This window comes from Pongo abelii, chromosome 13 (genome assembly GCF_028885655.2).
Source record: "Pongo abelii isolate AG06213 chromosome 13, NHGRI_mPonAbe1-v2.0_pri, whole genome shotgun sequence".
Taxonomy (NCBI): Eukaryota; Metazoa; Chordata; class Mammalia; order Primates; family Hominidae; genus Pongo; species Pongo abelii.
Window position 1 is genome coordinate 113,015,008 of NC_071998.2, and position 20,527 is coordinate 113,035,534.

Sequence of the window (20,527 nt, forward strand, 5' to 3'; positions counted from 1 at the left end):
AAAGGCAGGGCTCAGTACATTTCTGGTGACCCAGACTTCCTGTAGTTACTTAAAAGTTAGTGCATTTGGTCATAGGATTTTTGTAGGTTTGGTGAAAACCTGAGGCATTGACGGGCAGTGAAGAGAGTTTGGAGTTAGAGCCGAAGTGCCAGGTGTCCTGCTGCACCCTTCTGCCTGTGAATTGTGACCTCAGGCAAGCTGCTTGACCTCTCTGAGCCTCTGCTTCAGAGCAGAGGGCGTGTGCATAGGTGCAAACCCTGGAGGGAGTTGTCAGTTCTGGGGGAGGCTTTGTGGAGGTGGTGGCCTTTGAGCCAGCATAGACGGATAGGCTGCTGGAGTGCAACCCCTTGAGCAGAAGCATGCAGTTTAGCACGATGAGCCAGATAGGGCCAAGCAGGGCTGGCATGGCTGGGTTGGGACCTGGAAACGTACCTTGGGAAGCTGGATTTTAAGTATGTTGCTTTCTCAGTTGGAATCCTGTGGGCCAGGTGGCAAATGACAGGGCTAGCTTAGCCTGGAGTCAGCCAGTGTGGAATGTGGGGGAAAAGGGCAGACCGTGAAGTCTGACACACTGGCCTTGGGAAGCCCCTGGAGGTGTCAGAGCCTCGGTCTTTGCTGCAGTTAGCTGTGTGAGGGTCAGAGGTGCAGAGCCAGTGCCCTACGTGCCCTTCCCAGATATGTGGGCTCACTGTGGTGTGGTGGGTGAGCAGGTACTTGAGAGCCACAGGTGGCTTTGGTGCATGGTCACTAGCAGCAGGAGGAACTCAGCAGCCACACTCCTGGTTTTCTTTGACATGGTGTCTCTGAGTTTCTGCCCGTGCCAGTGGCCTGGAACCCTGTGGCTTACTGACAGCCACTTTCCTGCTGTCTTGCTGCTGCTGAACACTCCTGGCTGTCTCCTGCTAGTTACAGCCTGAGAAGCAGCTGCTCTGGTGCCCCACACAGACTTCCAGACCTCAGGCTTTGGGAGGAATGGGCAGCTGACATCCCTAGGCCCATAGCCCCACATGCTCCTGCAGACATAGTGGAGGTGCTCAGTGGCTGTGCTGGTGCTGGATCAACTCTGCCCAGGATTGGGATGGGGCGGGGGTTGAGGGGGGGGTGCCTTAGCATGATACGTCTTCAGCAAATTGTGCCAGGAGGCAAGGGCAACCCACTTGACGGGGGAGGAAGCTGAGGTACAGGAGAGGCCCATCCGAGGTCCACACTCCTTTGGCCCAGCGCTCCTTCCCTTCACATCTTCGCCTCTTCTGTCTCTCTGAGCTCAGGCTGCTAACAAGGAGGGAGCCTCTGTCCCAAATGGTGGCTGGAATTGAAGAGATAGCTGAGCTGGAGTGACCACTGGGGCTGGAGTCCAGGGTGCCAGCATTTGTTCGTAGATTTGTCCATCTCTTCTTAAATGGGGGTCTTTCAGATTCCTGCTTAAAATGGCCTGTACTCTGGAGCCTGCCCTTGAGGTAAGGGGGTAGAGCAGGTGAGGTGGTCTGGGGTCAGTTGGCAGAGAGGCTTTTTGAGAGCTCAGCTGTGGGGAGAGTCAGGAAGGATCTGCTGGGCAGAGTGAGAGACAGATCTTGGAAATGTCCTGGGCCCAGGAAGAAGCCAGGAGCATCCAGAGAAGTGCTGGCAGGAAGGGCGTGCGGGGAGGGACAGAATGCCCTGGGAAGGCAGTCTCAGCCCAGCCTGGATGGCATGGGGGCACCCAGGGCTGGTTACTGGGGCTGTGTATGGAGAGCTCACTGCAGGTCAGTCGAGCCCTACAGCCAAAGGTGGTGGTGTCCCTGTTTTCCAGATGAGAAAACTGAGGCACACAGGTTAATTAATTTGACTAAAGTCACAGAGTTTTGTGTGTGTTTTTAAGGAACCATGCCTGCTTACCACCTTCAACCAGCATGGTGCCACAGAGCTGGGGCTCTGTGGACAAGTGGCTGGTCCTTGGTTGAGGCAGGAAACCTGGCCCTCAAGGATGAGGGAAGGAGGCCGTCCCTAGATCACCCCAACATGAATGGCCCACATGGTCTCAGGAAGTAACGTGGCATGGCGCCCAGGTCTTGAGTGGAGGAGATGAGATGGAAGAAGATGCTGCCTCTGCCCCCGCATTCTAGGGGGGGCCCAGCATGAGCTAAGGAGGGCTTCCTGGATGTGGAGAGCTGGGAGGAGTTAGATAAGCCAGAGGGGAAGCACTTCCTGGAGAATGGAAACACTCGCTTTTCAGCTCATTTATTCTTTTGTTTCATTATCATTTCCCACTTGGGTCTTGCATCCCCAGGGCCCTGAGGTGGCTGTTGGAGGTATTTATGGTCCCGGGTGGGGTGCAGGGACCAGTTAGAAACCAGTCCCACTCAGGCCATGATGCATGGGTGTGTTCACGTGTGAGGAGGAGCCAGGCACAGACTGAGCTCAAGGAGAGGGAAAGCATGGGTCAGGGCCTTGAAACATTCTCAGGAGTGGTGCCGAGTGGAGAGATTGGGGGAGGGCAGTGGGCTAGCACATTTGTGGTGGGCTCTAGAGCTTGGGAGCTTCAGAGTTGATGCAGTTGTGGCTGGGGTTGGAGCCCCAGATGCTGTGCAGGGAGGTTGGGCTATTTTCCTGGGGCTGGGGGTAGGGGGACTGTCACTCTCCCTAAACTTTCTGAGCGGCCAGGCCAAGCCTGATAGTTTTTCCTATAGGCCAGGGAGGGCTACAGGGTTGTCCCTGCTCGGAAGCAAGAGGGGCGGGGGCAGCTAGCCCGCAGCTCACTTCTGATTTGCCCACCACTCACCCTCGTCAATGAGTGTTCCTTATATGCGCTTCTTTTTTTTTTTTTTTTTTTTGTGAGACGGAGTCTCGCTGTGTCGCCCAGGCTGGAGTGCAGTGGCGCTATCTTGGCTCACTGCAAGCTCCACCTCTCAAGTTCACGCCATTCTCCTGCCTCAGCCTCCCGGGTAGCTGGGACTACAGGCACCCGCCACCACACCCAGCTAATTTTTTGTATTTTTAGTAGAGATGGGGTTTCACCATGTTAGCCAGGATGGTCTCGATCTCCTGACCTCATGGTCCACCCACCTCGGCCTCCCAAAGTGCTGGGATTACAGGCGTGAGCCACCGCGCCCGGCCTAGATGCTCTTCTTTTAAAATTCAGGGCACTTTGCTGTTCTACTGAGGTTTATGAATGTTTAAAAACTGCTTTGCGGTCCCCAAAGTAATTTGACAAGTCTGACAGCTATTGATTAAAAACCCGAAATTATTCAGGCTGCAGGATGACTTGGGGGATTAGATGGAAAGTTTTTTGTTTCTTCTCTCTCTCTCTCTCTGCACCTCCCCTCCCCCGCAAAGAAAAAAAAAAGAAATAAGATGTGGAAAGGTAAATGTGTTCCTGAATATTTTTTGAAAACTCTATTAGGCTTGCACAGTTTATATGGGGAGAGGATGTTGAAGGCTGCCTCTCATTCAGGAGCCAGTACCAGCGCCCTCTCGAATCCCTGGTCTCTCCTGAGCTTTGGCCCAGGTGACCCCAGGCAGCAGTGACATGTTACTATTACATTATTACAGGTGATGGTAGTAGTGTTGGTAGCAGTTGCGATAGTTTATGGTCCCTTATGTTCTAGGGGGTTGACATAGGGTTTTTGTGGCTTTCTCTGAAGTAGCTCAGCGTGTGAGGAAACGGCACCTATAAAGGGGAGGAAACTCATTCAGGGTCTGTGATAGACCTTAGATACAGTTGGGATAGAGACCAAAGACTCCTTCAGGGAGAGGAACGGGCCGTTGCTGGGGTGCTGGGCTGATTGGATGCCTGGCCTGCAGGCCTGACCCACTGTGAGGTAGGTGCCAGAGGTGTCCCACAGAGGGTGACCAGGCCGTTAGAACCCCAGCTTTCACTTCTGGGCCATGTGACCTAGCCAAGCCACTCCCTCTCTCCAAGCCTCAGTTTCCTCTTTAGAGAACGTCCTAAAGCTTCCATTGAACCTTTTGGATTAACTGGGTGTGTACGGGAAAAGTTGCCCCATGAGCCAGGGCTCATGGGACCTGAGCTTGAATACCTACTCTCCCTTTCTTCTGGGGCAGTGCTGCCTTTTGTGCAGAGCTGTTGGGAGAAGGCCATGAGATGATGTGTGTACTTTGGTAAGAACACCTGCAGCTGGCACATGGTAGGTGCTTAGTAAGTGGCTGTTAGGTCCAGGCTGCCACAGTGTCATTCATTCAGTCTCCAGGCCTCACAGCAAGCATGAGCTGTCCCATCCTCCTGTTTTGGTTGCAGGGTGTGGACCCTCCTCTGCCAGCTCAGCCCTGTGATGTGGGGGGAAGCACAGGCTCCCAGGGGTGAGGGCAGAAGGCCAGGTGCCTCCCTGTCTCCCAGCCCAGGGCACCCTGTGTGTATGGGGGCGTCACAACTGGGTCTTGGTGACTGCTAGGACCTACCCCTTACCTTGGCCTGAGGGAACCCTGGGCTGAGAGGGACCAGGCCTCTGGGCCCTGTCATCCCTGGAAGACTTCCCAGGCAGGGCAGCCAACCTCTCTGCCTTTTTAGGACAGGCTCTGTCTCCCCAGGGCCCTGGGAGCCACCAGGCGGCTGCATTCCTCTCCTCTCCCCTGGGATCCCAGCTGGGCCAGGAGTGAGTACTGGCCTTCTGAGCAGCCGGTTCCCAGGCCAGCGGGGCAAGGCTGGGCTTGGGGAGAGAGCTCTGCTGGACATGCTAGGCAGGGCCCTGCCCTGTTTATGTCCTGCCGCTTGATTCCCAGCAGGTCAGTGCATTCATTGTGACCATGTCCAGACTCTCTCTCCTTCCAGTGTGGGCAGACGCTTCTAGCACAGCCCCTGGACCTGCCTGGCTATGACAGGCAGAAGCATGATTGGCATGTTCTGACCTGATCTGACCTAGAGAGTCTGCTGAAGTCCTGACTGCAGAACCATCAGGTCCTGCCAGCCTTTGGGTGGGCACCAACTCTGTGGAGACAAGCCTTGTCCAGGATTTCTCTTCCTTCCAGACCTGGTTGGGGTAGTGGACAGTGGCTTGGGACCACACAGGCTGGTGGGCTGGAGACTGGGGCTGGAGATGGCTGTGCTTGGGAGTCCCAGGCAGAGGGGCTAAAAGGGCCTCCTCACGGGGGCCTACTGCCCACTGCCAGGCACACCTTCTTCTCCTTTCATTTCGCCTCAGGAAATTAAGAGCTTTTTAAAGAAATTTGAGGCATCCCAGAGCATTTGGGCAGATATGATTGATCCCCATTTTGCAGATGGGGAAAACTGAGACATGGAGAATGTAGAGTTTGAGTTGTCAGGGGACAGGAACAGGAAACAGCCTGGGAAGTCCATATCTTGTCACTCCAAATTGTCAAAAGTATGACCTATCCCAGAAATGTCAGCCTTGATAGCAGCGTGTGCATCGTTCACCAGTGTTGTTCATGGCTGTGTCTCCAGCTCCTGACATCGTGGCTGGCAATGAGGTAGGCGAATGGAACAGACCAAAGAGGCATGAACAGTTACGAGCAATGGATGGGAGTCACTGACACCCCTGCCCTCCTTAGAGCAACCCATGAGGAAGGTGTGTCGTTATCCTCACTACGGATGGGGAAACTGAGTCCTAGAGAGTCGAATGACTTAAAGTATCCAAGGTTGTATGTTTCATAAGGAATAGAGACTAGGTTTGCGCTACAGCCAGGCACCCTTGACACTAGGCCCTCTGTCCTCCTGCCCGCTTGCAGCTGCAGGTGCATTTCTGTAGCATTCAGTTGTGTGTGCGTGTGTGTGTGTGTGTGTGTGTGTGTTTAATCCCAGGGCCCACTGCACTGCCTGCCTTTGTGTGCTGCCCAGCCCATTACCCTGGCAGCCCTAACCATGCAGCATGTCTTAAAGGGGCCCCCCAGCTCCTGCTTGCACACTTTCAGAGACAGGGAGCCCACTCTCTCTAAAACCAGATGAGCCTGGCCCATTCAAGGACAGCTGTGACTGAGCTGGAAGTGGCCTCTCCTGGTCCCAGCCTTGCCCTTTGGGGCCACACAGGGCAGCTCTCTCTGAGCTTTCGAGATTTGGAGGCTGACCCTGAGCCCCTTACTTTTCCGACCAAACAATCCCGCTCTCAATTCCCCCCACCCGATAGCTAGGAACACCCTTGCTGTGCCAAGTAGGGATTTTTAATTACTGTAAGTTTTGGTTTGGGGTCCTTTCCCTCCTTGGAATAATGAGTTTGCTGAGCTTCTGTGTCACCGACCTTTTAAGAGAAAAAAGGATCAGAGTTGAAAAACAGCTTGTGGGTTGGTTGGAAGGCTATCAGATAAGGCTAGGCCCCAGGAGCCAGGACAGTGTCCCCGTTGTTCTGCCACCGGCCCTCACAGTGAGCTGCTGTTGGGCCCTGGCGCTGTCTCTCACAGCAGCTCCCCGTGGCTTGTGCCCACGTTTCCTGGGCCCTGGGCGGGGGCTGCCCCATCCCTGTATCCCCCGGTCCTTCCTTCCCCACCTGGAGTGAGTGGGTCACAGCTAGTGGGTTAGCTGGCTGTGGACCTTTCCCCGCTGCCCGGCTGCTATGAGCCACCCCTGGACGATGGAAAAGCCAGGCCAAGGCTGGTGCAGTTAGTCTTGAACTCCACTGAACTGGGTTCACATCTGACTCGGCCACTTGCTATGCCTGTGATCTTGGGCAGGTCACCTCAACTTTCTAGGTGCACCTTTTTAGTCCTGACAGGATTGTCACGAGAATTAAGTGGAACAGGTGGGAGATTGTGGCCCTGAGCCGGTCTTAGGTAGCGTAGTGTGAGCTGTCTGGAGAGACCAGGGACCGCTTTGTGGTGGTGACATTGGGCTGGCCCTTGAAAACTGAGGAAGGACTTTGTTTGGCAAAGAAGTGGAGGGAGAGGCAGAATGGATAGGCTCAGGAGACTGCTTGCACATGGACCCCTGGAGGGTAAGAGTTTGCAGCTTTGTCAGGAAGTAGCTGGGGAGGAGAGTCCAGGTCACTTGGCCAGGGCGTAGTGCGAGGGGCCTTTCAGGAGGGCTCGGATACCAGCTTGAGGCATCTGGGACTTGATTATCTTACAGGCCATGAGGCGAGAGAGGAGGGACAGGAGTGAGGCCATGCCAGGTGGAGTAGCTTGTTCAGTGGAGGGTGCTGCTGTGGTCTAGACAGGAGAAGGCCAGTGGAACTCCCATTCCCCTCTGCCCTCCCATGCCCTGGCCAAGCTCCTCTGTAGCAGCGGAGTCCAGGGCAGGTCACCCTAGCCATGGCCTTGGCTGTCCGGTGTGTGACCTGGGTGTCATGGTGCCACCTCCTTCCTGGGAGCAGTAAGGATTCCACGCCACGGAGGACAGGTAAAGGGTCTCTAGTCCCTGGAGCGCTGTCATGGGGCTAGTGATCTGCCATGTTTAGAAGGGTCTCAGGGCTGGGGCCGTGGGAAGCAGGGTGCAGCCACAGAGGGTAGGATGAGCCTCCTAACCTTGAGAGGGATGGGGGAAGCGGCCCATACTTGGACAGAGCGAGGGCAGGGGCATTTCCCGGAGACTCTGTAATGAACATTGGAATGCTGCTCTTGGGACTTGGCCTTGAACAGGCAGCTGCCCTGACGACCCACCCTCAGGCCTTCTTTGTTCCTCCTCCAAGGGAGCAACCACGTCACCAGGGTTTGCAGGCTGAGGGAGGACTGTCCTTATCCCCACTGACCTCCCGTTCCCTCTGAGCTTAGCTGACCTTGGCTGCTGGTGTATTGGGGTTTTGGTCCAGGAACCCTAAGGCTCTGGACCTTGGAGCCAGCCAAACCCAACACTACCCACAAGGAGCCCCCTGCCTGACAAGGAGCCAGTTCTGTGACAGACCTTCCCAGCACAGCCTGGATATGGCTGTCTGCCCAGGGAGCCCAGGAAGGCTTCAGGGAAGAAGGGGCACTGAAGCTGGGTGCTGAAGGTTGGATAGGAAAGGGGAAGGACAGCATGTGCCTGGGGCCCTGCCTGAGACTCCCGCTTCCTGGGATGGAGGGGCCCAGCAGGCAGGCCGCTGCGATAGTGGGCCTGGTCAGGTGGAGCAGGCAGGTAGATGCCAGCCAGTGGCTCAGAGTGCCACGTTCTGGGGCTGGCATTGAATCCCGCGTGGTCTTAAGAGGGGATCCCTTCACCCCCACAACTGAAAGGGCTGGGAAATACCTCCCCGCGAAGGCGCTGTCTTCACAGCACTTTCAGTGTGTGCCAGCTGCCAGTGTTTTCTGGGTGAAGCAAGCCTCGTTCCTCCTTTTTCAGATGAGGAAATGGACCCAAAAGGTTTGGGTGTGGCAGCAACACTAGATCAAAGTTGGGATGCTGGGCACATCTCTTGCCCTCCCTGGCAGGCCTCAGTTTCTCCCTGTAAAGCGGGGTGAGGTCAGCATCTGCCTCTTGGGCTCGTGGAGATTCTGTGAGGTGACTTGTGTGGTGGTTCATGTGACTCATGGCCCAAGGTAAGCCTGGCCTGGGGATGCCAACTCTGCCCTGGTGAGAGGCAGGCAGTGTGGAGTCCACGCCCTGGTTTGAGACCTGCTTCTGTATGTAGTAGGCGTGTGACATCCTGGCAGGGTTGTTGTAAGAAGTAGCTCAGACCTGGGCTGTGGAAGTGATTTGCAGGGGTGGAATCCCCATTTGAAGGCCTTTTGCCCTCCTTAGTGCCACCTTGCCTAGGGGACCAAAGCTCTAGTCTCCAAGGACCACAAGAGGTCAGAGGGGAAAGCGTCATGAGACTGAGCTAGGCACAGGGTCGGGAGGATGCCGTGGGCCATGCAATTGGGCCACCTTCTCTTCCACCCCAGCCTTGGGCAGTAGAGAGGGACTTGACCCAGGGCTCGGGGACGGCAGAAGCCCTGAATACAGGGCCATCAGCCCCCAGATACCACACCACATAGGGCAGCTATGGGCATGGCTCCTGGACTGACCTGGTTCCCATCCCAGGAGGGGGCCTTGGGCGGCTCAAGTAACTGCTCCCCTCTGACCCTGTCATACCTTTCTGTAAAATGGGTAGATGAGTACTCCTGGTAGGGCTGTGTGCAGTTGAAATATGAAAAAAGGGATGTGCAAGTGACCAGCTGGGCGCTCACCCTGTGCTGACTAGAGGTGGGTGTGCCTACAAGCATCCCTTCCTGGGAGTGGAATGGGAGTGAGGTAGAGACCAGTGCCTGCTCCCCTCCTTTCACCTGAGTGTCCCGGGTAGGGAAGCTGAGCCTACCCCTGCCCCCTTGGAGCCTGGGCAGTCTTTGGTACCCATCTTCTGCCCTGCCTCTAATGCGCTGCTTCCCTAGCCTGGCAAGGCAGAGGCTGGAGGTGAAAAAGGAAGTGGCCCAACAATGCCAGCATGGGATGAAGCCAGGGTAAGGGAGAAGCCTGTCTTGGGTGACTGATGGAGCAGGCAGTCCCTGCCGTGAAGTGGCCAGGGACTGCTGCAGGCACAGGACAGGGCTGGCTTCCCAGAGAGGCGGTTCTTGGGCCTTGAATTGGTCCTGCTGGGTTCAGGAAGTGACCAAATGACCATTTTTCCTTCCTGAGCCCCCTCATCTTATCAGCTACCACCATGGGCACACCCTGGCAGGGTCACAGCAGACCAGCTCCCTCTGGGCCCAGATGAGGGAGGGACCGAGGACACTGTGTGTCAGGGCCTGTAGACTCCAGGCTGGTCAGGAAGGAAATGCATAGGAATGTGAGTGAGAGAGTACGGGTCCACTGGCCCTGCCTCCACCACCCGCTTGCTGTACTATCCAAGAAGGAGTAGCCTGGGAGAGCTTGCGGGAACCACTTGGGGCCTCCCTGGGCCTGCCCTGCCCCTATTCCTCTTCCTCCCAGAGAGCTTGGGCTGCAGGGATGGATGCAGCCTCTGCTTTACATCCCACCTCGTGGAGAAGCCTCCAGGGAAGCGAGGAGGGTCATGGCTGCCCAGGTAGGCCGGGCCAGTCCAAGGTGTCTTAAGGGCCTTGAGCTTCCCTACAGCCCTCTCTTCTGCCAGGATCCTTTCCAGGTCAGCCAAAGCATGCTTGTGGGACATGGTGGGGAAGGAAGGGGAGGGCTGTGCAACCACAGACTCCAGGATCTGGCTGTTTTGGGGTCTGGCCTGGGCCTGCTGGGCTCTTGGGGTTGCAGGACCAGGGTCTCCTTGGGTTTCCCTGGGTGGACCCAGCCTGCTGAAGCATGCCTTGCCTCTCTTCTCCACAGCCAGCTCATTCATGCGCCCCAGGCAGGAGGCGGCCTCAGCTCACCAGCTCCCCGCTCTGTACTTCCTGGGTCCCTACCCCACCCTCCCTGGCTCCCAGCATCCTTACCTGGCAGAGATTTTCCAAGCTGGGCCAGAAAGCAGCCCAATCCCAGTCTGTGGGCTGGTTTTTGGGTTCTAGACGTCAGGCCTGTGGGGCTATGGGTGCCAGCCCTTCCCAGCCAGTGTGACTTCCCTACTATCAGGCAGGGCGTCTCTGCCACTGAGGTATGAAGCCCCATGTGGGAGGGAGGCCTGGAGTCCGCCCTGGGAGGTGGGCAGCTCAGGTGGAATCTAAGCCCAGGGAGGGCAGGCCCACCCACGGCATTGGTCATTGCCGTGATGGGGAGGAGGCCAGGCCGCTCGAGCAAGGCCTTGAGGGATTATCGGGAGAAGAGACCTGTTCCAACACAGCAGTGTGGCGGTGTGGTGTGGCGGTGTGGTGTGGCGGTGTGGCATGGCAGGTAGGCCCGTGCCCCTTTGTGAACTGGGCCTCCCAGGGAGAGTGCCTCAGAGGAGCAGAGGCACATCTGGGCTTGTCCACGGGCTTACGCCGCAACGGGAAGCCCCAGATGGGAGTCCTTGGGGGAGTTGGGGAGGGTGCCCCCCTGCCTTGAACTTGTCTCACAGTTTTCCTCTGGCTCTACCCATTCCTTCTGCTTTCAGAGGCCAGCTTCGTGCTGGGTGTGGAGAGGCAGAGGGAGCCAGTTGACTGGGGCTCCTGGGCTGGTCTCTGTGGGGTATCTAAGGGTTGGGATTCCCTCAGCTCTGACTCCTTATGACATCTAGCATGGGACTCCATGTTGGGGAGGGGTCTTATGCTCAGAGGGCTGTTGCCATGGAGATGTGGAGCTTGGGGTGGGAGGGTGGCTACTGTCAACCTGAGTCCCTCTGAGCAGGGCTCTTCCTGCTCACCTCTGGGTTCTCCAGCGCCCACGGAGTGGGCCTCAGCCCGCTGACTCAGGGCAGTCGCAGAAATGAGTGTACAGGGTATGCACCCTACAGGGAAGTGTCTGGTGGCTCTGCCAAGCTGTGAGCCCCTCAGGGTCGGGGCCAAGCCTCAGCATGGCCCAAGGTAGGGGTCTTGGTTTGGCGAGGCAGGGAGAGAATGATGGACTGAGCACTTGGACCATTGGAACCAGGTGCCAAAGGGCATAGGGCGTTGGGGGTAGGAGGTCCATGTGGGCTAAGCCTGGAGTAGGTTTTTCACCAACCCCAGGGTTTGAGCCCTGGACACAAGCAGGGCTCAGCTTCTGCACCAGAGGTGGTCTTAGCAGCCCCAGCCTGTCCTCACGCTTTTCCTTTGTCCCACCGTGGGGGCTGGGGGCTCTAGGAGGACACTGCTCTGTGCAGTGTCTGCTCTGTGCAGACTTTGGAGAGACTTTACCTAACCCTAGAGCAGGTGTCGTCTGCGGTGCTTTCCATGTGATGCACTGAGGAAACAGGCTCAGAGGAGAACGATTTCCCCAGGGCCATACAGCAGGGGAGCAGCGGGCCCAGGTCTGGTCTGCGTTTGGGTGCCGGGTGGCATCAGCCCTGTGCTCTTTGTGCCTGTGTCGGAGCCACTGACCTAGGCCCTGAGTCCCAGCATGGGGACCCCGATGGAGTGTGTGTCTTGGGTACTGTGCAGAGACTGCTGCATCCCTTCTCCTTCGAGACTCACCTTGCCTCACTGTCCTCATCTGTAAGATGGGAGCAGCAGGGTCCCTGTGGCTCTCCCTCGTGTGGGGCTGGTGGTGTGGGACAGTGTGTGAGGAAGGGCTGTTGGCAGTGGTTTGCTGGATAAATGTTGGGACAGAGTGACTGCTCAGTCTTGGACAAGGACCAGTGCAAAAGAGAGGGGAAATGGGAAAGGGCCCAGAACTGCAGACAGCTGCCTGGGTCAGGCGGGCTTTCCTTGGGTCTCTGAGACTTCTCAGGAGCCAAGCTGGCCCCGGCCCCGCAGGCTCACTTGCTAATATTAACCCCAGAGTGGCCCCTAATCCTCACCTTCTTGCTCTCTGAGAGGCTGAGCCCCCAGCCAGACTCCTGCAGTGGGGAGGAGGTTCCCACCAGTCTCTGTGACAGCCCTGCACCCAGATCTGTCTTGAGGCAGAAAGGAGAGAGAGTGGAGAGGAGTGGCTGCCTGCTGGAAGGGGCAGGGCCAGGGCAGATGGGTGGGACGTGGCAACCAGTTTGACCCGGGCTGCGGGGGCCCAGCCTGACACACCTACTGCCACCCCAGGTCCCATCTGATGCCAAGGCTGAAGGAGTCTCGCTCCCACGAGTCCCTGCTCAGCCCCAGCAGTGCGGTGGAGGCGCTGGACCTCAGCATGGAGGAAGAGGTGGTCATCAAGCCCGTGCACAGCAGCATCCTTGGCCAGGACTACTGCTTCGAGGTGGGTCCCATCACAGGGGTTGGGGTGGACACCCCATCCTCTCCTGGCCTGGCTGGTCTCCTCCAGACATCCTCCTGGAGTCCAGTCTGCTGTGGCCTCAGCAGGGGCCAGGGTCTTGGGGATAGTGGCCAGGCTCTTGGGGACAGTGGCTAGTATTTACCGATAGCTTTCAGCTCCTAAGAGACCTGGTGGAGCTGGGGTGGAGGCTGTCCTTCCTACTCTCTAGGATCTCTGGAAATGGGCCAGCACCTGTTCTCCATGCTAGCATGAAGCTACTGGGGCTCCCAGTGGATGACAGTGAGTAGGGAAAAAGCCTGAATTTCTTAAGCACCAGAGCCCATGTCTTAGAGCCTGCTCACCTCCCAAATGCAGTGTGGATAGCAGAGAGTCTCCCCTTGTCTGGGCCTGTTTCCCGCTGTGAACAATGAGAGGCCAAATCTGTCCTGCCCTGGCATTCTGTGACCTGAGGTTTGAATGCAGAGAGCCAGTGACCCACCTGGGGATGACCTGTCCAGTCCCTCATAGGAAATGGGGGATCTGAGGCCCAGAGAAGGCACAAAGACATCACAGGTCACACAGCAAGGCTGAGACCAAGCTGGGAGCAGGGTTACTATTGTTGCAGGTGTTCCTGGGAGCTCCTAATTGCTTCTGCAGTTATTCATATTGCTTCCTACCAGTTTCTGGGAAGATTCCTACCCCCAATAATCATGCATAACTAGGAGAGCTCTCTGGTAGAGGAATGAGCCTGGTAATGGAAAGCAGCCACTTGGGGACTAGTGTGACAATCTCCTGGCACCCCCAGCCCTGGGGAAAAAACAGAATGGTGCCAGGCACCTGCCTCATACCCTGTGCCCACTGGGGACCATTTCTGGTTCAGGACTCCTGGCCAAGCCAGGCTCGATCTGGGTTCTGACTTCCTTGCCAGGGATAGGGTGAAGATGGCCCTGTCTGCTGGTTCACAGCAGGGGGTTCTGCGGAAGGTGCAGGCCCTCGAATGCTGTGCGAGGAGTGTGCTTCCCCTGCAGAGCCCCAGGTCTGCTGCTGGGGGCAGTGGGAACACACAGCAGGAATTGCCCGGACTGGCTCCCTTACCTGGAGGAGATGTCTAAGCTGGACCAGAGGATGAGTGAGAGTCAGACAGGGAGGGAAGGAGAAGGGTCAGGGACCGGGGACCCTAGGGCCTGGCACATCCAAACAGTCCGAGTCTCATTTCCCCAGTTTGGCATAAAAAATATCAGGCTTATATTACCATTGTTGTCACTGCTGCTTGACGGAAGAGAACCCTCAGAGATGTCAGCTGAGGACTGAGGGGATTCTGGTACCTACCTTTAGTTGTCTCCTTGGTTCTTGTGGTTCCGCCTTTAGGGAAAGTACGCTCCAGTTAAGCATTGCCCTCTGACCTGGGCAAGGTCTTCGTTCCTTCCCTCTTCCCATTTCAGGGAGAGGGAGGTTAGAGTTAGGCAGATGCTTTCCTATTGGACAGAGGGCACTGAGGGACGAGTGAGGAGCCTGCTCGTGCGGGACGGGGCCACTCTCCGGCTGCTGACTTGCCCTGGGACAGTGGCTCTCAGTGTACCACCTGCAAAACATGAAGTAGAGGCGTCATATGAGCCTTGTCCTGGCTCCTTCCTGAAGCTGTGATGCAGACCTGATGGCCAGAGTCCCCTGAGCCTCCAAGGTCTTCTTCCATCTCTGCCTGCTCTTGCTGTGGTCCCTTCCCTCATAACACTGTCTTGCCTGCTCCCCACAGGTGACGACGTCATCAGGAAGCAAGTGCTTTTCCTGTCGGTCTGCAGCTGAGCGGGATAAGTGGATGGAGAACCTGCGGCGAGCAGTGCATCCCAACAAGGTAAGCCTGCACCCCTCTCACCAAAGCATGGGGGATTGAAGGTAGGCTCAGATCTCTGTGGTGTGGGCTGGGATTGGGGGTGGTCAGCCTGCATGGAGGCAGGGCCCGAGTGGACAATATTGGTGGACTCTGAAAGAGATGTTTGAGTTGACCAGGTTGAGACAGGTGCTGTGTGCCTCTGTTTTCTAAGCTACACGTTGAGGCTGGGCTGGGGAAATGAGTGCTGGACCCTGGAGTCCTTCTGCTGGGACCCCTTGTCCCTAATCCCCAGCCCCTGGCCGACTTCTGCTCATCTTCCCATTCCAGCTTAGATGTCTGCCCCTCCTTCAGGTGAGGACTCTTGTCCCAGGCTGGTGCCCTCTGTGTTCCCACTGCCCCTGGGCTCCCCCATCAGGTCCTGGGAGCCCCTACTATAATCCCTGCTTCTGTATCTGTCTCCCTAGCCAACTTGAGGGCTTGACCAAGTCCTGGTCACCATAGCCATCTCTTAAGTTACAGTACAGACCAGCATATTAAGGAAGAGTTAATAATGGCATAGCCTGTGATGTGTCAGGCGTTGTGCTGGCCTGTCTCAGTCTCGTCCTCTATGAGATGGGGGTTTTACCTTAGTGCTGTTTCATAGACAAGCAACCCAAGGCTCCAGTTAAGTCACTTGCCCAAGGTGAGTGAGCTTCTGTGAGGTCGACCAGAGATCCAGCGCTTGTCCATCATGCCCTGCCTCATCCTGACTCAGGGCCTAGGCGTCCGCTGCCGCCTCCACCTTCAGAGCTCCTCCTGGGTCTGAGGACTCTCTCAGGCTCTGGGCTGGTTGGAGGTTGCACGTGGCACCCCCAGCTGACCATCCTGGACCCCCGTGCACATACAGGACAACAGCCGGCGTGTGGAGCACATCCTGAAGCTGTGGGTGATCGAGGCCAAGGACCTGCCAGCCAAGAAGAAGTACCTGTGCGAGCTGTGCCTGGACGATGTGCTCTATGCCCGCACCACAGGCAAGCTCAAGACGGACAATGTTTTCTGGGGTGAGCACTTCGAGTTCCACAACTTGCCGCCACTGCGCACGGTCACTGTCCACCTGTACCGGGAGACCGACAAGAAGAAGAAGAAGGAGCGCAACAGTTACCTGGGCCTGGTGAGCCTGCCTGCTGCCTCGGTGGCCGGGCGGCAGTTCGTGGAGAAGTGGTACCCGGTGGTGACGCCCAACCCCAAGGGCGGCAAGGGCCCTGGACCCATGATCCGCATCAAGGCGCGCTACCAAACCATCACCATCCTGCCCATGGAGATGTACAAAGAGTTCGCTGAGCACATCACCAACCACTACCTGGGGCTGTGTGCAGCCCTCGAGCCCATCCTCAGTGCCAAGACCAAGGAGGAGATGGCATCTGCCCTGGTGCACATCCTGCAGAGCACGGGCAAGGTGAAGGTGCGTGCAGGCCCCTCGGCTCCTGACACAGGCTGGGTGGCAGCGCTGGGTTACCTGCCCTTCCTCACATCCGTACATTTCAGGCCTAACAGAGGCCTTGGAGGCACCAGTCACTACCAGAAGGGCTCCCTAAACCCAAAAGTTCTGTCGTGGGCTGGGGGTTTTGTACTCCTGCTCTATGGCTGGAGCTGATCACTGAGGCCTGTGTGGAGCCAGTGGATGGGATTGCAGCTGGTAGTGAGGGAGTGGGCTTGGGTTGAGGTGCCTTCTACCACTGCTGTGGAGGACCGACCCCCTGAGGCGCCAGGGGAACAGGCCGGGTGGCCACGGCTCTCCCAGCACACAGGTCCCACAACGCCACCAGCCCCAGTGAGCCAAACACACGTCCCCTGTGGGGTATGGAGTTCAGCAGACCTCCCCAGCACGATGCACAGATGAGCCTCCCTCACAGCTCTACCTCACCCCACACTCTCACCCAGACACACAGATTCTCACACAGGTAGACACAGTCAAAATTGTACTATTCGAGGGTTAGCCAGCCCCACCCCAGAGCCTCACAGAAGCGGGAATCGTCTGAGACCCACCCAGGCAAGTCCTAGTTCAGGGCCAGAGGTGCTCAGTGTCCATCTCCATGACCCCTTTCACCTTCCGCTCCCGAAGGTGGGCCCAGCAGCCCACCATGCAAGCCATGCCTCAGCCCCACCTACCCGGTTTGGGGACAAATGGGCTCCTGGACCAGGGTGCCCCTAGGAAGGCAGTAGAGCATGGTCTGTGGGCCTCGAAGGTGACCTTCTCTCTTTACATTTGCCACCTGCCATTCAGGAAGCTGGCCAAAGAGGGTGGGAAACAGGGGCTGGACTTGAGGCCTCTGCAGCGTGGATGGACCCTGGTGCTGGGCTAAGGACTGGGCCTCTGCCCTCTGGACAGTGGCGTGTTGTGAGCCAAGTGGCAGGTGGCTGAGGGGCACCCTGTGTCAAGGTCCTAGGCTCTTAGCCCTGGGTCGGGGAGGCACAGTTGGGAGCCATGCCCCAGGTACCCCAGGGCAGAGTCCAGGGCACAAGACTCGTGGAGGTCCCTCACCCTCTCACCTGTTCCTAGAGGCCCTGGAAGGGGAGGCCATGGCTGGAAGCCTCAGCAGCCTCTGCAGCCAACCTCCCTCTTGAACTTGCTGTATGCTGCAAGTGCAGGGCTGGGGCGGGGACCTCCTCCCCATGAACCCGCGATGGGGAGCAGTTTTCCTCTGTAGTGCTCAGCTACCTCCTCCCTTACCTTCTCCCCCAGCCTTCAGGCTTGGCTGGCTAGGCTGCACGTTGGGCCAGCTCTGGCTGCCCCGTCCTTAACATGCTGGTCAACACTGGGGACATATGCTGGGAAACGGAATGAATCAAGGACCCGTGGGCACCAGAGAGGGAGTGACAGGGGCTGCAGAGGCTGCATTATTTTCTGCAGTTGTGTCTGATGTTTCAGTACCTGGTTCCCAGGGCTGGGCTGGGGCTGGCCTGGGAAGCAGATTCCTCCCTGAAGCAGCCTGAAACGATAGGTGTGTCCAGGTGCTCGTGGAGGGAGGTGAAGCCAGGGCTGCAGCCAACCCCAAAGGCCCTCAGTAGGGTTGGGGAGCAGTAGATAGAAGCATAGAAAGTAACTTGTGCTGCTGGGGTGACAGGTACCTAAGCCCCCACCCCTGGAATACTTGGGAACTAGCCTCTCTTCTGTCTCCACGGCTAGAGGAGTAATGGAGTCTGGGAAGCAAGGGACTTGGACCAGATCTGGCCCCAGGTGGCTGTGTGGCCTTGGACAAGTCATTTTCCTGCTGTGTGTGCGTTGGTTTCCCCCTTACTGGGTCCTGGCTCTCAGGAAGTTCTCATCCCAGCACTGGGGCCTGGCTCTCATTGCAGGAGTTCAGGAAGGCTGCGGTCCTGAGCGGGGGTCCTGGGGGAGCCCCGGGGGAGATGCACCTCTGACCCCCGCTTTAGTGTATTCAGAGAATGAGACCCTGGAGGTCGCCTGTTGGTCAGGAAGGGGTCCTCAGGCCACATGATCCCCAGGAAGCCAATGACAGCTTCCCCTTTGCCCCTGCTGTCCCTCTGTGCCTCTGCTGTGCAGCCTGGGTTCCTGTGTCTAGATCTCAGTTCTGTTTTAATGGACCCCAAGGTCGTGCATGTCGGAGTGAGGAATTTCTTGAGCACAGATGCCTGGGTCCACCCCTCCTGGGCGCCTTGCAGGCTCTGTGCTAGGTGGCCCCCTGCCCTGACTGTCACCCTCCCTTGAAACTATGACAGTTTTTCCTATCTTCTTTCCCTCCCCCAAGCCACAGGTTAGTTGTGAGCACAAGGAGGTGGGGGCTCCTGAGGGAGGGAGTTAGTATCTGCATGGTTGCTAGAGCTGGGGGAAGGTGTGGGTTCGGGCTCCTGTGCTGGGGTTTTCCCACAACACTGTGTGTGGGACCTGATGGGCCTGGGGCTGCTACCCCGGATTGCCAGGTGGGCAGTGGCGCCTCCACCTTCCCTCTCCAGCCAGTTGCAGATCACTTTCTGCTCTCACATGCCTGAGCATGGTGGCTCACGACCTCCCCGGGCAGTGGGGCTGCACAGAAGGCATCTGTGTCCGGTGTGGGATCCCCCACCAGAGTCATAGGTGGATACTGGTGGCCATTCTTACCATGAGACATGGCAGCGTCATTTGTCCTCTTTGGCACTGATGGTGGGGGGAGAGGCGAGTCCTGCTGTGGTCACCAGGCCAGGCCTGATCAGGGCTGTACATGGAAATGAGTCCATTCTCTGTGGTGGTGGGGGCTTGTGGCTCCACGTGGCATGCTCTCATTCAGGCTGCCTCCATCCATAGACCCGTCTCTACTGTCACCAGTTCTAGGCTCCTACCCTGGCTGGGGGCCCCTGCCCTGCCCACACTCCCCAGCAGCCCCCAGAGGTGGGCACACTGTTCCTCTCCAGGATGCCCGCAGCTTGGTGATGGAGCAGCCTCGAAATGCCAGGACTTCTCTGGCTAGGTCTGGAATCCTAGGGCCCTCCATGCTAGGCCAGCTCAGGTCCTGCTCTCCCCACCTCCTGCCTCCCCAGGACTTCCTGACAGACCTGATGATGTCAGAGGTGGACCGCTGCGGGGACAACGAGCACCTCATCTTCCGGGAGAACACACTGGCCACCAAGGCCATTGAGGAGTACCTCAAGCTAGTGGGCCAGAAGTACCTGCAGGACGCCCTAGGTAGGGAGTGGGCCAGCAGCAGGGCAGAGGATGGGGCAGAGCCTGCCAGGTCCTCACTCCCCACTCCCTGCCCGCTTGGCCATAGGTGAGTTCATCAAAGCGCTGTATGAGTCAGATGAGAACTGCGAAGTGGATCCCAGCAAGTGCTCGGCCGCTGACCTCCCAGAGCACCAGGGCAACCTCAAGATGTGCTGCGAGCTGGCCTTCTGCAAGATCATCAACTCCTACTGGTCAGTGCGGTGCCCAGGTCTCCCTACCCTGTCACCTTCCCCATCCTGTCCTTCAGTGTCTGGCACCCGCAGTGTGCCTGGTGCTGCCTGGACCCTGAGTTGTACTGACTTGCCAGTCCCCTGACCTAGTCCCTTTTGAGCTCTCAGGTGGGGCAGCATTCAGCATGTTGCTGTGGTTTCGTGATGGAAAGAACCTGGACACGCCAGTCCGCCATCTCTGGTGATGAGGGAGCGCCCTTCATGTGCCGGGGGCTATTGTGGGTGCTTGGGCTGCAGCGGGAGTGAGACTGGCAGGCCCTGTGTGGGCCCCCACTTGGGGTGGGCGGATGGCTTCACCTGAGGCTCCTCACCTGTCCCTGGGAGCTAAGGTGCTCATGTCACAGCCTTGTGATGGGGCCAAGCAGGGACACGTTGGCCTGAACACCAGGCAGGCCTCTTGCTGGGACTAGAGAATAAACAGAAAGGACTAGACTTTGAAGTAGAACGGGGTCTGCAGGCTCTGCCAGCCCCAGAAAGCAGCAGGGCATGCAGCAGTGGGCTGCTCAGACAGGCCCCTCAGCAGGGCCGGAATCAGTCCCGGAGAAACTTGTGGTAAAGCCAACTTCACGGCCACCGGCTTGCTCCTGGGATATATGTGTGTGGTGGCCAGCCAGCCTGGTGCCGAGTATAGCCTCGTTCTGTGGTGGCACACAGGACTGTCCGGGAGGGCCTTGCTGTCAGCCCAAGCAGTGGGTTCATATTCGCCCCAGAGGAGCTGCTCAGGTTTAACCTGTGTCTCCCTCCAGCTCAGGGCTTACAGCCCCCACCCACCCAAGCCTCCATCCACAGCCTGTTCTGACACCACTCTCCCCCCGGCCTTACCTCACTCCTTGTTAGGTTTGTCTCTTTCACTCACCTGCACCTTCACCTGCATACACTCCTGCCCTTCCTGCTCCAAGGCCACACCTGGTACCCTCTGTTGCAGCCCTGATCCCATCAGGATAGGGTTGTGCCTGTGCCTAAAACATTTCCTGCGAATGCTGGGGCACCCTGGAGGCAGGTGCGCCCACCAGCTCAGGACTGGGCACACAGGAAGGCCAGGGAAGTGTTTGCTGCACCCCAAGGACAAGAAAAGGTAGGGGGAATGAGCAGGGCCAGGAGGGTTGGCACCCAGGGCCTTAGCCCCTGGGCTCTACAAGGTGCTTGCCTGGGCCAAATGGGCACCTCGAGATGGGCCACAAATGTGCAGCTTTCCACACCCCTGGGCCGGTGGAGGAGAGCGACTG

At 57.7% G+C, this 20,527-nt stretch overlaps 1 protein-coding gene across 13 annotated transcripts in view; it reads left to right on the plus strand.

Moving 5' to 3' along the window:
• Positions 1-20,527, plus strand: part of DAB2IP (DAB2 interacting protein) — a 186,593-nt gene that overhangs the window by 145,693 nt on the left and 20,373 nt on the right. For 10 of the 13 annotated variants that reach the window (XM_063714027.1, XM_054521078.2, XM_054521074.2 and 7 more), the window contains 5 exons: positions 12,391-12,544; positions 14,295-14,393; positions 15,259-15,813; positions 18,888-19,032; positions 19,118-19,262. In XM_063714027.1, coding sequence (XP_063570097.1) covers positions 12,391-12,544; positions 14,295-14,393; positions 15,259-15,813; positions 18,888-19,032; positions 19,118-19,262 — 1,098 coding nt within the window. Of the gene's footprint in view, positions 1-1,149; positions 7,280-12,390; positions 12,545-14,294; positions 14,394-15,258; positions 15,814-18,887; positions 19,033-19,117; positions 19,263-20,527 lie in introns of those variants that run through there. The other 3 variants (XM_063714028.1, XM_054521077.2, XM_054521080.2) reach the window with 2 other exon arrangements.